The sequence below is a fragment of the Amborella trichopoda genome, chromosome 13, assembly GCF_054954075.1.
Source record: "Amborella trichopoda isolate Santa Cruz 75 chromosome 13, AtrichopodaSantaCruz75HAP2 v2.0, whole genome shotgun sequence".
NCBI lineage: Eukaryota > Viridiplantae > Streptophyta > Magnoliopsida > Amborellales > Amborellaceae > Amborella > Amborella trichopoda.
In genome coordinates, this window is record NC_142348.1 from 1720542 (window position 1) to 1736339 (window position 15798).

Sequence of the window (15798 nt, forward strand, 5' to 3'; positions counted from 1 at the left end):
AAAACCATCCCTTTCATTTTTTATTTTGTTTTCTTTTAAGCTATCTTAATGTTTTCTTAGCCCCTTCACAACCCCCCCCCCCCCCCCCCCCCCCCCCTCTCCCAAAAAAAAAAAAGAATATATATATATATATATATACATTGAAAAGTTTTTATTTTTAATATTTTCCAGGTCACCCATTTAGACCGATCCGTATCATCAATCCATCACATATATGTGTGGGATGGAACGATCGTGGTTTTGAAACACTACTCCTGACTCTCGCATCAATAGGGCCACAATTACATCATAATATTGCTAACTGTTACATCAACCTTGTTTGTTCAGCAAGGTTGAATTGAATCACTGATGGGGATCATCCTGGAATTGCTTTAGTACCGATAACCAAATAGTTCAATTTGGGCTGTCAGGCTCGCAACTATTCTGTAAGCCCCTAGGCTCAAGGAATTTTTATCATATGCTCGGACACGCATGCACACACATACACAGAGAAATCAGATTAATTTATTTGATAATTACAAGCTCTTGCAGTTCAAATAACTAAAAACAAAAATTGAAGCCATTGGATTCTCATAGAAATGTACATTAAATAGTTACAGCATCATATTCATAAATGAACATTGACCTATTTGAAATTTGGCGCATTTTGTAGATTAACAGTTAAAGTGAATGCCCATAAGAGAAAAATGAGCAATTCTAAAGCTACTTCAAATTATGGACTTAAAACAGTAATATATTCAAAAGTTACTGTGTAGTACTGACCAATTTTAGCACCATTGAAATACAAATATTAGAACAGTCATCACTTCAAAAACCCGCACAGTGTACATACCTACAAATTCAACTGTTACACCGAACTATAACAGAAGACTAAACAAATTTTACCTGTAACACCGAATTATAACGGAAGACTAAACAAATTTTACCTGTAACCTTTGTATCGCTTGCTGAAAGGTAGGAGCAGAGGCCACTGGTTCCTTTTCCAAATCCTTCAATGTGGAAGAAGAAACAGAAGAATATGAAGCTTTTGATGCCACAATTCCGAGATTTCCTGCTCTTTTTTGGCTGAGGAGAAGTAGACGTTCTAGAGAGTTGCAGAAAGGCGCTCTGCAAAATCTTTCAATGTAGAGAAGAGGGTTTACACTGAAAAGGGCTTTTGGAGAAGCGAGAAACGCCATGGATTAGGGTTTTCTCTTTCTTACTCTGCAATTAAGAGACAGAAAATGGGCGGGAGCTGAGCATTAGCTTTTCGCCTTGGCCTAAACCTTAATGCCTGCATTCCTTCTCCACAGTACTCATATGAAGATAAAAGTAACACGTGCGCTTGAACACATGTGATTTTAAATATTCAGAAAATTATCGAAACTAGCCTTGTATTATTTTATTTGTTTGAAGTTTATTAAAACTTTAAAAGGAAAAAGTTTTATATAAGGGCGCGGCCCAGAACAATCAAATTAAGGTGTATCTCAAAAATACTCAAATTGATCATCTTGACCTCAAGATATATAGACCCGAGAAAAAATGGATTTAAAGTCTTGAAAAATATGCATCTTGTAATGTATTTTTAAACTGTCAATTTTTAAGTTTTAAAGCATTCATAAATATGCTCTATCTATACTATTTTTGAAGCTTTAAATTTTATATTTAAAGATAAAAATAAATTTTCAAGCTATCACACTGATTTTCAGTATTGAAACAATGTCTTTCAATACTATTTGAAGGTGAGCCTTACTTTGATTGTTTAGGGCTCGGCCCCATACAAACTACACTTTTATTGAAATGGAAAAGTATACAATGAGACTATTTATCTTTGTTATAAGGCCGTTACAATTAATTTTGAATATTGGATATAAAAGAAAACGGCTGCATTTTTTTCCATTGACAAAGCTCAAACTTTAAAAGTAATTTTATCAAACTTTGTGACACAATATCATATTTCACATCAAATGGTTAAAAGTAATTGTGACCACCTTGTATGAAATGTAAATGGTTTCATTGTATACAATCCCTATTAAAATACATGCATTAGTTAGCATTTTATACTTTTAATTATATTTTGGCTCATGTTCATGTTTCTTTTTTATTGAAATAAAATAAATCAAACAATATAGTACAACTTTAAATAGTTGATCTTAAAATGGATATTTTGATAATTTACCCCTTTTATTGGAATTTTTTATTTGGAATTTTTCTTAGGTTTCAGGTTTAATAGAAAAAATCATAAAGCAGAAGAAAAAAGAGAATTAGCCCAAGGCCTAGGCCTTGTGAAATAAGTTAAGTCACACCTCAATTCTCATAAAAAAATTTGTAGTTCCAACATCATTGACCATTCTTATCCTAGCAATTGCGGATTTAGAAAGAAAAGGATTTCAAACCCAATGCGTCTTTTACATTATCTAAGTTGTCTATTTTCAAGTGTCTATCTAATCTACACGATTTTTTGAGTTTCAAATAATTAAAGGCTAAAAATATATTTTCAAATCATAGGTTTACGACACTAGAACTACATTTTCTAATATGCAACTTTTCTTTTCTTCAGAAACGTATGCCTCGTGTAACTGCATTCCAAGTTTAAAACAATGATACTAGTGATAAGTGAAAATATGGTTGCCAAAGCGTTGGGCATCTGCCTGGTTTGGCCTTGGTACGGGCTAGTACTATTATATAGCTTGTAGGTTGGGCCCGAGCTTGAAATTTCAGGCCCTGTACCCTTCTCTCGAGGGAGAGATGCATGCCTAGCGCCCAAATCCCCACTGACAAACCACTTTATTGCCTAAAAAAACAAAGGCCAAGTGATAGCAAAAGACCACTAAATCTGCACCATCCAATCCTAACTCATATGAACTCTTTTTTGGTGCATCAGGATTCAAAATTGAAGCGTGATGCTGCAATAGTTGACACCATAACAAGCCCCAGCCCAAGCCCAAGACCAAATCCTGCGGTTATAAACCGATATAGGTAAAACATATATACTCATGAACCTATAAACTATGCAATAGGCTTCATGTACACTACCTACTACAGGGTCAAGTGCATATTAGCTTTGTGTCCCGGTTTTGTCCATGTTTTCAACCAAATTTGAAAGCGTGTAATATCTCTTAAAGTTGCCTCAACAAGTAACAATGCACCTCTTGCCTATGACATCAAAATAGAAATAAACACCTTCCATCGGATTGGGAATCTGTGATTTGGATCGGGAATCGATGCAAACCGACAAGGTTCGTATTCAGAATCGGTCTAATTTTGATGGTTTCACCTGGTTTTGTTAAAGAACCAGGCGAGACTGTCAGGGAACCAAGCAATCCTGATCTATAAAATTGCCAGTTTCAACCGATTTCAATTGTACTTATTTTCTCAAAAAAAATTTAGTTTTTCAAATTTGAAATTTACTATTTAGTATTTTTGAACTGATTCTCACATGGGAGAACCATGCGGGTCTGGTCTGGATCAGTCTAGCGAGTGACTAGTTGGCCTCACGATCGGCATTTTAAAGACATTGTTCCGATCTAAATAACAACATTCATTCAATCAATAACAACTATGTTGTTTTATTGACATAGTCACAAGGACCATCTAACTTTGTAGTTCACATCTTCTTAAAGAAACTCATAACCAGTGCAGTTGCTGAGTTGGCTATTGGTATGAACAAGTCCTCACATTCATTCAATCAATAGTTTTATTGACATGATCACAAAGGACCATCTCACTTTGTAGTTCATATCTTCTTAAAGAAACTCATAATCAGTGCAGTTGCTGAGGTGGCTAACGGTATGAACAAGTCCTCTGACATGGCCCCTACAGGCCCGGGCACCGCTCGCTTGATCAAGAGCGCAGCAGGTGGTAACCCCATCATCACGGCAACGAATTCGATCTTCCCTTTTGTCACCACTCGAAACACGACCTTGTGTACAAACTCTTTGAATTCTGCTTCTTTCAATGGCAGCTTTTTGTCACTCTTGCTTTCATGGGATTCCTGTGATAAAAAAAAAAAAAAAAGAAAAAGAAACGAGATAGTCAGTCACAATGATGAACACTGTTAAATGACGAGCTCCTAATAGGCAGGTTTTCTAGCAACAACAGGTTTTCTAGCAACAAGGGACAAGGCATAAGTGTTTCCTGGCATGTGAGCCTTTTTAAGTTTTAATGAAGGGAAAAATATTTTATTTGCAGTGGAAAACTACAACATCGACCTCCGAATTTTTTGAGGAAAAAATGGTGTTAGATCAAGGCCTCATGGAGTTTATTTGACTCTAAATTTTGTAGATTTCTCATCATCACCAAATGAACAATTTAAGAACAAAAAAAAATAGATTTTCCAGTTCTTAAAAGTCTAAATCTAACAGCCCATGAAATGGATAAGGTATGCTCACTGAATTAAAAAAAAAAAAGAAGCTTTCTTGAGATTATTTTCAAATTTTATTTGTATAGGCTTCTACTTATCGAATTTTCTTTTATTCTCTTCTATGCCGAGTCCAAAAAACCGTGATATAGAATATGAGATGTAACTAGTGTTCGAAAGATGCTGATCTGGATTGGCAATCAGCAACCCAGATCAGGATTGGTGGGAGGACTGACCTTGTTCCTTATTAGAATCAGGAATTGGCCAATTTAAAAGTACTTCTGACGATTCTATTAGAGAACCAAACGAGACCGTTACAATTTTTTTCTATTGAGAAAGAAAGAGCAAACCTCAAATGCATTCAGAATGGATTCCTTTGAGGGTATATCAAATCGAGGGGCCCCAAGCTTTGTCTTGTTAAGATGTCTGGGTCACAAAAAGAAGTCTCAAATCATCCAATATTCCAGAAGTCAATAGCAATCACAGCACTTTTCAGAAGCCTGATATTCTGACTTAAATTTTAGCTATAACAACTTTTTTGTTTTTTTTTGGGTATTTATTTTTTCTATTTCTCTATGAGCATTTTAATTCTTCAATTCATGAAGAGCCAAAATGCATGAGCACTTGTTAAGAGGGATTGCATCCAATGAGACCATTATATTTGGCACAGAAGCATCACTTACACTTTAGTGGGCTGCCAGATGCAAAACCGAATAGTTGTCATTTTTTTGCAAAAATTATGAGAAAATATTTTTCAAACTTTGAGCATAACGACTGGCTGACCCTAAATTGCTCAACTCCACATCTAATGGCTAAGGCTGATTATAATATTTATGTACCAAAAACAAATGTTTTTATTGTCTTTGTCCTCCATTAAAATGCTCCAAAGGTGCTCAAAGTAATGCACACAAAGTGCTCCACAAATCTAGTAATCCATTTACTATGTTATCAGACAAGGAATTTATTTTAGAATAATACAATACTCCCATTGGTCTGTATGTGTGCATGTTTGTGTAGGGACACCGATAAGATCAGGTTGAACAGGACCGCCAGGTCAACCCAACCCATCTCGGGCTAAAACTGCCAAGTACATCAGTGGATCGGGAATGAGTCCAATAGACCTAGAAATGGGCATATGTGTTTTACGGACACGGTTAGCACGCAGGCCAAGCCGGCACATGTAGAAATATGGGCTCCTTAATAAATCTATTTCTGAGATGGATTTTTGGACTTAATTTTTAAGTACATGTAATCTCTAACAAGGAGATCATGGATATGAAATAAATAAATAAAATTTAAAAACTAGATATAATAATGCTATTAAGAAAACATTTAGACCGTTAGTTTCAATTGTTTTTAGATAGACCACCTATTTGCATCCATCTTTAAGATGGATGCTTTATACTTCTGGACTGCATATGTAGAAATATGGTCCAGCCCGCATGAAACAAGTTTCCATATTTTAAACCCAGACCTGCTACTGGGAGGGGGGGTCTAGTCGTGGTTGACCCCATATATAGATACATGTAATACATTTTCAACCCGACCAGATCGGCTTGATCTGATACCAGGCTAGACCACGAACTGATACCAGGTTGGGTCCAGGCTGGACCATGCTTGGTTGGGTTCGACCAGTCCCATGAGAATGAGAGAAGTTCCTTACTCGAAACATTCACATATCAAGCGATACAATTCCTCTATTTTTGTTACACTTTCAATCTGCAAGGTATGATCCTGAACCCAGGTGTCCAACACTTCTTTTGCTTCATCCTTCAAAACTTTGTCATTCTTGCCTAAATACATACAATAACATTCCAATGTAAAGCATCAAATGAGAAAGACAGAGCAACTGTAAAAATATCAGGACTATGTATCCTAATTTTGCTAATGAAAGTGCAATACATGGCTCTAAATGCAATAGCAATTTGAAATTGAGAAAGCATTTGCAGGCTAGGGGCTTTATAAAGAACCACAAAAAATATTGTTAGAAAATGCAGGTGTGGTGTTACAAGGCTTGTAAATTGATTATCATAACATCAAAAATCATAAATTTAGGGAAAAAAAAAAAGGATTTCAAGTCTTAAAAATGGTTTGTCTTATAATACATTCTAGGTTATCTATTTCAAATGTTCACATCTATTAAGAATTTCCACCATTTTTTAAACTTTAAAATACGGGATGGGAAAACATTTTGAAGCCCTCGTAAGGGTTTTTGGTGCCAAAATTGGATTTTTGTGGCTTTATCCAATATCATAAAGCCCTAGCCATGTAAAACTACGTCCTTATGAATTTTCACAAACATGGTATAAACCATGCCCTTAAAAGGGCTCGGGCAAAGCTCAAAAGGACATGGATGGTAGTAATGAGAAAATATATACATGATCCTTAATAGAGTAAAAATATTTCTAATTAATATATTGGTTTTTTAATTATTTTATATTTTTAAAATATTTTCTTTATATTTTTATGAAATTTTTGGCACCTAACAAGTTGGGCACCCCAAGCCACCCCAACTTGCCTCCCCACTACGGTGAGGCCGAGTTACTCAGTCAAATCCAAGTGGACTCGGTCGAGTCCTTAAATGCTGCAAGAGAGAGAGTATCGGAACATGATAGCATACCCAAAACATATGAGAGAGAGATCCTGAAATGCTGCAAGAGAGAGAGTGTTGGGAGATGAGAGAGAGAGATGGAACATGATAACATACCAAAAGCCTTCCCTACACCTTGCCCCATTCTTGCTGCAAAACAAAATGGTGTAGGAATTCACTCCATGGACCACTACAATATATAGAATGAAAAGAAGAGACAAACAAGTAGAGTGTGCCTTGAAAAATTCCCACCATTCCTGTGAAGGAAGCAAGAGAGAGGAGAGGAGGAACACACGCATGGAATAGAACTTATACTTTTAGTGTTCAATTGATAAAGTAAGCAAATGAATATTGATAGTGATTTCACTCCTAGTAAATAGCAATCCTTTAAAATCATGAAACACAAGAACCTGAGGTAAGCCACATAGAGACTGGGCATTTTTAAGACAAGTCTCTTGGTTTTATGACAATGGTAAAAGATCATGTAGAAGTAAGTTGCATCTCAAAAACCCACCAAAAAAAAAAGAAAGATTGTTTTGTAAAACCCCTAATTGGTTATCTCAAGGTCGAGATATGTGGATATAAATAAATAAATATGATTTTTTAAGTCCTCAAAATAATACATCTTGTAAGATGTTATTTGAACTATACATTTTTAAGATATTGAGTAATTATAGATTACTCGATTTGCGCCAATTTTAGAGCTTTAAATTTCATAATTAGGAGCGAAAACAAATTGTTAGACCATCACAGATAATTTTGACACTAGAACTATATCTTTTGGTACAATTTAGAGGCGTGCGTTGGGACTTTTTAAAGTTGACGGCTTATACAAACTACAACCTATGGCTAGATAGGGCAAAACTGTGCATCTTACAAAGGGAAAGGTGTTTTACCCGTTAATGTCTCTGTATTGGATTTTGAAGCTCATTCTAAGTCACTGCAAATTCATCTAATATTAAATTCTTAAGGAGCGGTGTTTGTAAAATCGGCCTAGTAGTTTTTATTTGGCCAAGTTACTTTCGGGCCCTTGCCGGGCCGATTTGAGCCCGAGTTGGGTGTCCAACTAGGGGATATTTAAAAAAAATAAACAATAATAAAAATCTAAAAAATAAAGAATTTATTTGGGTGTCACTAGTTACAAGTTTGATGTTTTTAAAATATATTTTTTCTACTTTTTTAGCATCATTTTAAAATGTTTTGCTTAATATTACTTTAAACATACATTTTCTAGTTTTTTTATTTTTTTTATAATGTTTTTTATGCTTTTTTTTTTTTGCTACACTACTCAGTACTAATCAGCCGAGTTTCTTGGACTCGATCCAAGTAACCGGCTCGGGCCAAGGCCAATTACTCAATCCAATTCGTACTTTTTAACATTGGTTTGGAGTTTGAAGATGCACTATTTCTAATACGTAAAATCTTGTTTTTTTGTTCATATATGTAAATCTCGAGGTTGAGAAAATCGATTTGAAGGTTTTACAGCATCGAAAGAACCATTTCTAATAAATTTTTAAGATGTTATTTCTACAGTATGAGGTCGACACCTTGTATAAAAAACTTATAATATGTTTTATTGTCGTTTTCAAATTGCAATTTTATCTAAGTATAATATTTGCACATAGTGATTCTCATAATTAAGCGGTTGTAATATTTAAAAAGCTACAAACCCGATGTAAACTTCATAAACAACGAGAAAGTTTATACAAGGTTGCAACGTCACTTGTAAAAGTAAGGTTAACATAATTTGCACGGTTTTTTTTATTTTGACGGTGTATGTTTCACATCATCTTAAAAGATGTGCTACTTTTTTATAGTATTTTAAAAGATGTGTCAAATTTATGTCGTCCAACTAAAATCAATAAATGCCAAACATTGTAATCTTATTTCTACAAGTAAAATTGCAACATTATATAAACTATATCCCATAAATGATTGGCGGACCCATTATAATTTGCTTCTCTACAAGCTTTTTGAATAATAATAATAAACTATAATAGTTTGTCTCTTAGTATATAATTAGATAAATTTCCCTTTGGTAAACGTGACCGAAGTGCCCTTTCCAAGCTATGAATTTAACAAAACTCTGTTCATGTGGTCTAAGCCAAGCAAAATACATGTGATTGTTCAAGGTTAGCAACATGAACAAGCGCTTACAACTTAAAGGGTGCGGTTTCCATAAGTTGCAACCTTAAACAATTCATTTAAGACGCACTTTCAAATTTTATCATAACATATAATTTTGATTAAAATATTATTAAGATTATCGTAAAATCTATTTTTATATCTAATTATAAAAAAATTAACTCCAAAAATGATTAAAATCAAGTAGATCTATAAACATATAAAAATATTTAAAATAGACGGTCTAGATAATGTGTTGTAAGATGCACCATTTCTAGGACTCAAAATCTTTGTTTTTTTTTATAGTCATACATCTCGATGTCGAGATGATCAATAAGAAGATTTTTCAATATTAAAACAACCTTTTTTGATGGATTTTTTATGTGTATCCGTAGTTTTGCGTTTTTTCCCTAAATTAAAAAGATGGGTTCCTCTTGAACAGTTGGGGAGTTCAATGCTACTACGGTAAACAATTATAGGTATTTTTCATACCTGAATTGAGCCGCTTAAGATTAAATTACTAGAATGCCCATATTTTGAATGGGTTCTAATGTTGAATAAAGATAATTTGGTCTACCAATTAGCAAGGAGGGGCAATAGATCATTTCGGACAATATTATTGGGAAATTTATTGAAATTCTTGTAAGGGACAAACTATTCACTAGCTTTCCCATTTATAATTAAGGAAAGTATATAATGAGACTATTTACCTTTGGTGCAAAGTGGTCACAATTAATCTTGAACAAATATTGGGGGGTGGCATTTATTTAATTGACCTAACTTGAAGTTACAAAACAAACTTTGTTGAACTTTGTGAAATACCCAAGCTATCAGATTTCATATTGGTTGGTCATAAGTAATTGTGACCTTCCTGTATTAAAGGTAAATAGTCTCATTATATACAATCCTAATTAATTATTACAGCTCATGTAAATGGGTACTTTCAAGTTAAATAAAAAAACATGGGTATAATATTAAAAAGTTGGTCTCATACTTTAGTAAATTTCATCATATTTTTAAGGGAAAATTATCAAATTACATCTAACGTTTCAACAATTCAACAGTTTGTCCTTTTGCAACAATTACATCTAGCTTATGGTCATGTACTCATGTTTTATGGGCTTTTTAAAAGGATATTTTCTTTATAGGGTTGCAACCCTCTCAAAATAACAAAGTCTTACCTTAAAACTCACTAAAAATTATAGGTTTGGCATAAAAACCTTCAAATTGATCTTCTCGGCCTTGACCATTATGTTTGTGCAAAAAATTAAGATTTCAAGCCTTACAAATAATGTACATTATAACACATTATCTAGACCATTCTTTTCGCTCTAAAAATAAGTTACACAGATCCGTAATATCATTTTTTGAGCTTTAGATTTCGCTATTGGTGTTGCAATTGGTTTTATAGCCATCGTAGAGATTTTCGATGCCCAAAGTACTTTCTAAACGAGGATTGGAGGTGAACCTCATCTTTTTTAAATTGAGTAAAAAGTTGATCTCTTGTGAATATTTTCTTATATATATTTTGATAAATTTCAAGAACGATTTCTATAAGGTTGCAACCTTAAACAATCCAATTAAGGCGCACCTTAAAATTTTATCATAACATTAAATTTTGTTGTAAAAAATTCTTAGTATTATCTTAAAATCTATTTTCATACCTAATTAGAGAAAATTAAATTCAAAAAATAGTTAAAATTAAGTAGATCTATAAATATATTAAAATCTTGAAAATGGACGGTCTAGATAATGTGTTGCAAGATGCACTATTTTCAAGACTCAAAAACCTTTTTTTTTTCGTATTCATACATCTCGATGTCAAGATGATCGGTTAGAGTGTTTTTTCAACATTAAAACAATATTTTCGATAGATTTGGGAGGTGCATTTGTGATTCTACATTTTAAGGTTGCAACCTTATATAAACTTTCCCTTTTTTATATGGTATTTGATTGGAATATAATTTACAAAGCAAACACTCCTATTCCAAAATGAAACAAATTGTTATTTTGAATGATATAAACTGATATGGCTACAATTAGGTTTTATGAAAACAAATAAAGCCTCACCTCAAATCCTTGTACGGAATGTACTTAAGGTGACGGAATGAAAGAAAAACCTACGTAACCTTTTGCCGATAAATATAATTTTTTTTTTTTTTAAACACCCTTTTTACTTTGGCAAAAAGATCACTTACAGATGGTCTTATTACAATAAATAAATGTTTCAAAATAAAGGCAACTTAACAATAAAATAAAACCCAACCACTTGATGCCATTTATACAACTAAACACTACACTTGAGAATAAAAATAAATTTGTATGAAATAAAAGAAGATGTTGAAGATTATCTCAACCGAGCTTATTACACCCCATACCGACTCACCAACATCCGATGGAGCGGGATCAGTAGTCTAGCTTCAATCTCGAACTGAGAAAGCCAAATTTGGTCAAACTGAAGAAGCACCCTTAAATCTCTATAAAACCCTAACCCCAAAAATAATTTAGGCTTAACCTTAATTTCCCAACCCTTAATATCTCTAGGTCAAGAGAGAGAGAGGAGGCCTAGGGTTGGGGCGTGCCCCTTATGGGTCTTATGAGAGAGAAAGAGAGTTAGAGAGAAAGCCTGAGGAGAGAGAGTGGAGCATGCCCCTCCAAGAGAGAAGAGAGAGAGAGTTGTAGGATAGAGAAGGTGTTGAGAATAGGAGATGGTACACCCCTATTTATAGTGCAAAGTTATGTTTAGGGTTTATCACAATTTGCCTCTTTATTGAGATTGAATATAGACCGTTGATCAGGGTGACTTGTGGGGTGAGAGATCTGAACCATCTATTCCATATAAGGGCCATCAACATTATAAAATGTGCATGGACCATTATCCCCCTTTCCTTAAACCATTTTCCAATCAATATATTTAAATAAGTTAAATCTATTAAAATATCATGCATTACATAAAAATGCATAATCCATCTCATATATTCCATAAGAATATATCAAATAATATCAAGTCAATATATGCTATCTCATTTAGATAAGATATGGTAAATATTGACTATATAACAAATTGACCACATGTCATAAGATACACTGTCCATAATTCAAATTACTTCAACATAAAGCAATCAAAGAAGTATCCAAGGGGTGGGACATGCCACCCCTATGTGGTACATGTGGGCCCCACCCACATACCACATGGCGGGCTCATGTGCACTATGGGCCCCCATATAATTTTTATAAAAATTAAAAATGCAATAAAATAAATTTAAAACATTATTTGAATTTTTATAACATTTTAAAATTAATTACTTCATTTTTATAAATCCAAAATCATAAATAAAATATTAAAAGATTCATAAAAAATCAAATAATAAATCTAAAATAATTTCTATAATAAAATGAACACAATTAAATTAATTTGATGGGAAATAAATCCTTATGGTTTATGAATTCAATATGCAATAATGGGGTACTCCACATTCAATTGTGGACTACAAACCACACTTGCTTTATGGAATCAATCCAGTGTTTCCCATGAACCATAATTCAAACAGGGGCTAATTAGCGGGTCACCAAAGTCTGGATGATAAGCCAAGGGGTGGCATTCTTAGTCTGTGGATTACAGGTCCTCCCCTAGAGACCAATCAAGGTCACCACGACCTGATGCGACCACAGCTCTATGGTGTATAAGAATATCTCTCGCACATGCATACACTTCACCCAAAGGTGGATATCCGGCTTTCTCGAATGATATATCGATATGCATGTAATGTGATGGATCATAGATGAGGTTTTGGCCCACGTCGCTGTAGGTCTACTATCACATACAAGGGTCACACAACCCTCAGCTCACTCATCCAGGTATAAGCTCCGACCTCATAAAGGGATAACCAATAACCCTTATCGGTTTATTCTCTATACCCAGATACCTTGGGTTTTCCATCCAACTGGCCTCGATCGTCAATCACAGTCCGGTATTAATATACATCATTTGCTTAGTATGGTCCCCGAGGGACCACAGTCCCGCTAAATTTATGTTCCATTATAATAAATGTTTTTCATTTATGAGGCCTTTAAAGGCCACATAAACCAACACGGAAATCTCTATAATGGCTCTAAAATCAATTTCTAACAAAGCCAATGAAATTTGAAATCCAAAAAATGGTTCATATCTTGCAGATGGAACACTTATTTTTAAAGTAAAATGGATTGTTTAGATAATTTATTATAATATACACTATTTTTAGAGCTTAAAATCCTTTTTTTTTTTTTTTATAACTATAATGGTAATGTCTAAAGGTTTTTCAATGCTTGACTTGTAATTTTTGATAAGTTATGAGGTGAGGATTTATCGGGATGCAGCCATGTGGAACTATTTTCTTTTTCTCTTTTTCATATATCGTCTTATAATATATTTAAATAAAGGAGGTGATTAGCATTTGGTCAGCCTGCATATTGTAGAAATGTGGGCTAGACAATAAATAAATTTTTTGGGAAAAATTACGTGAATATTCGTTTTAGTTTTTGTTATTACTAAAATATCGAATACTTGCTGTTGTTACTGATATATCCGTTTCTTGGACTTCGTAACATTTTTGTTAAAAGGATAAAACTACCCATTTTCAATTATTTAAAAACCGAAATTATGAAAATTTTCGATTCTTCAAGAACCAATTTTTTTTTTGCATCTCTTGTGGGTCTTGTGCGCATTCTCTCTACCAAACTCTAAGCATGATTCTTTATTTGGTTTCGGTCAAGCTCACAGTTCAAATTTTGAGCTTCGAGCTGAGCTGTTAAGACTATGCTATTCCTCTCAAGTAGTTGGAGTAATTGGTCCCTTAGAGAGGATAATCATTGCCCTCTTCATCGCATGTAACTCACCTGCGCTTATGCTTAGCTTAAGACGAAAACCCCTTTCTCAGGATTAGCAACCGGTTGCTTCTCGCTTGGGATAACTGCAAAGTAGCTCTCATCAGAACAGTAATGGAATCTCTCTCTCCCTCTCACCTCTCTCTCTCTCTCTCTCTTAAAACCACAAACCAAATAACTGATTCTCGAGTCACAAAAAGGCTATCAAAATACCATGGAAGTCTTATGATCACATGGATGTGTTTTGTGACACAACCAATGGTTTAAAAAACGGATCGGTGATCCGGATCGGACATCCAAAAAATCGATCCGGATCGGCGAATTGGCAATTCGGATGGGAAATCGGGTGAATCGGTCAGAATAATGCTTAAAAAAAATCCGAAAGAATTATTAAAATTCATTATAAATATTATTTTTTAGGAATTCAATAAGAAATGAGGGTACTCCATTAAGAATTTTCATGTTTTTGAATGAATATGCGAATATTGATATGTTTTTTCCCTGCATGAACCGCCATTGAGCATTTAATTTACATCACATAAAAGGATAAACATAGAATTATCATGGAATAAGTATATAAACATACATGGACTACAATAAAGCATAAAATTAGTAACATATGATCTAAAAATAAAATGATAGACGACGTTATTGTTCTTCTTGGTCACGCTGGTGCCATTGATTGAATTCGTTTAACAATTCATTGATTCGATCTAAAAACGAATCATCGATATTAGCAGGTGTCTGACTATTCCCAAATCCCTGAGTGTTAGTGTTTTGTTGTGTTCTCAATCCAAAATCCCCGAAGCTTGTCCATCATTCATGCTCACCTGCACTGTCGTGCTCATCCCTACACTGTTGCTGTTGGGACTCGATTTGTGAATAATATGGCTGGGATAGGGTGGCCTCAGAATCATCATCTCTCTCATTTTCTCTTTGAAAAATATGGATTAAAAAAAAAATTAACAAATTTTCAAAAAAATCGATTATGGATTAAAAAAAAAAAATCACAAATTTTCAAAAAATTCTATCATGGATTACAAAAAAAAATTCGATCATGGATTAAAAAAAAAAAATCACAAATTTTCAAAAAATTCTATCATGGATTAAAAAAAAAAATCACAAATTTAAAAAAAATTCAATCATGGATTACAAAAAATTCGATCATGGATTACATAAAATTCGATCATGGATTACAAAAAAAAAAAAAAACATAAAAAAACAAAAAATTTCATCGTGGATTACAAAAAAAGAAAAAAACAATTCGATCATGGACAACAAAAAATTCAATCATGGATTACAAAAAATTCTATCATGGGTTACAAAAACAAAAAAAAAAACAAAAAATTCGATCATGGATTACAAGAAAAAAAAACAAACATTTCGATCATGGATTACAAAAAATTCGATCATGGATTACAAAAAATTCTATCATGGATTACAAAAAATTCGATCATGGATTACATAAAATTCGATCATGGATTACAAAAAAAAATAAAAAAAAAAACAAAAAATTCGATCGTGGATTACAAAAAAAGAAAAAAACAAATTGATCATGGATTACAAAAAATTCAATCATGGATTACAAAAAATTCTATCATGGGTTACAAAAACAAAAAAAAAAACAAAAAATTCGATCATGGATTACAAGAAAAAAAAACAAACATTTCGATCATGGATTACAAAAAATTCGATCATGGATTACAAAAAATTCTATCATGGATTACAAAAAATTCGATCATGGATTACATAAAATTAGATCATGGATTACAAAAAAAAACAAAAAAAAAAACAAAAAATTCAATCGTGGATTACAAAAAAAGAAAAAAACAATTTGATCATGGATTACAAAAAATTCAATCATGGATCACAAAAAACT

The 15798-nt window shown here is 33.3% G+C and overlaps 2 protein-coding genes across 11 annotated transcripts in view; both read right to left on the reverse strand.

The window, feature by feature from the left end:
• EDD1 (glycine-tRNA ligase) overlaps positions 1–1303 on the reverse strand; it is a 36447-nt gene extending 35144 nt beyond the window's left edge. For 3 of the 10 annotated variants that reach the window (XR_016047864.1, XR_016047866.1, XM_020663610.2), the window contains exon 1: positions 927–1301. Coding sequence is in view for 3 of the 10 variants with exons in the window: in XM_020663610.2 (XP_020519269.1) it covers positions 927–1178 (252 nt within the window). In the remaining 7 variants the exon portion in view is untranslated. Of the gene's footprint in view, positions 1–926 lie in introns of all 10 variants that reach the window. The other 7 variants (XR_016047865.1, XM_088856127.1, XM_020663611.2 and 4 more) reach the window with 6 other exon arrangements.
• A 2220-nt stretch (positions 1304–3523) lies between these two features.
• Positions 3524–7098, reverse strand: LOC18428299 (uncharacterized). Its single transcript, XM_006837335.4, has 4 exons — positions 7047–7098; positions 6003–6132; positions 4690–4765; positions 3524–3973 (listed from the first exon to the last, which is right to left on the reverse strand). Exons 1-4 carry the CDS (start codon positions 7072–7074, stop codon positions 3716–3718), a joined length of 492 nt encoding a protein of 163 aa, XP_006837398.1. The 5' UTR covers positions 7075–7098; the 3' UTR covers positions 3524–3715.
• Between the last annotated feature and the right edge of the window lie 8700 nt (positions 7099–15798).

Bases quoted from the DNA above. Each gene is read 5' to 3' on its own strand.
- LOC18428299 (XM_006837335.4), bottom strand. From the start codon at position 7,074: ATGGGGCAAGGTGTAGGGAAGGCTTTTG. The intron at 4,766-6,002 runs GTAAGGAACTTC...TTTGTGACCCAG, and splicing joins TTGATATGTGAATGTTTCGA to ACATCTTAACAAGACAAAGC. The intron at 3,974-4,689 runs GTTTGCTCTTTC...TTTTTATCACAG, and splicing joins CCATTCTGAATGCATTTGAG to GAATCCCATGAAAGCAAGAG.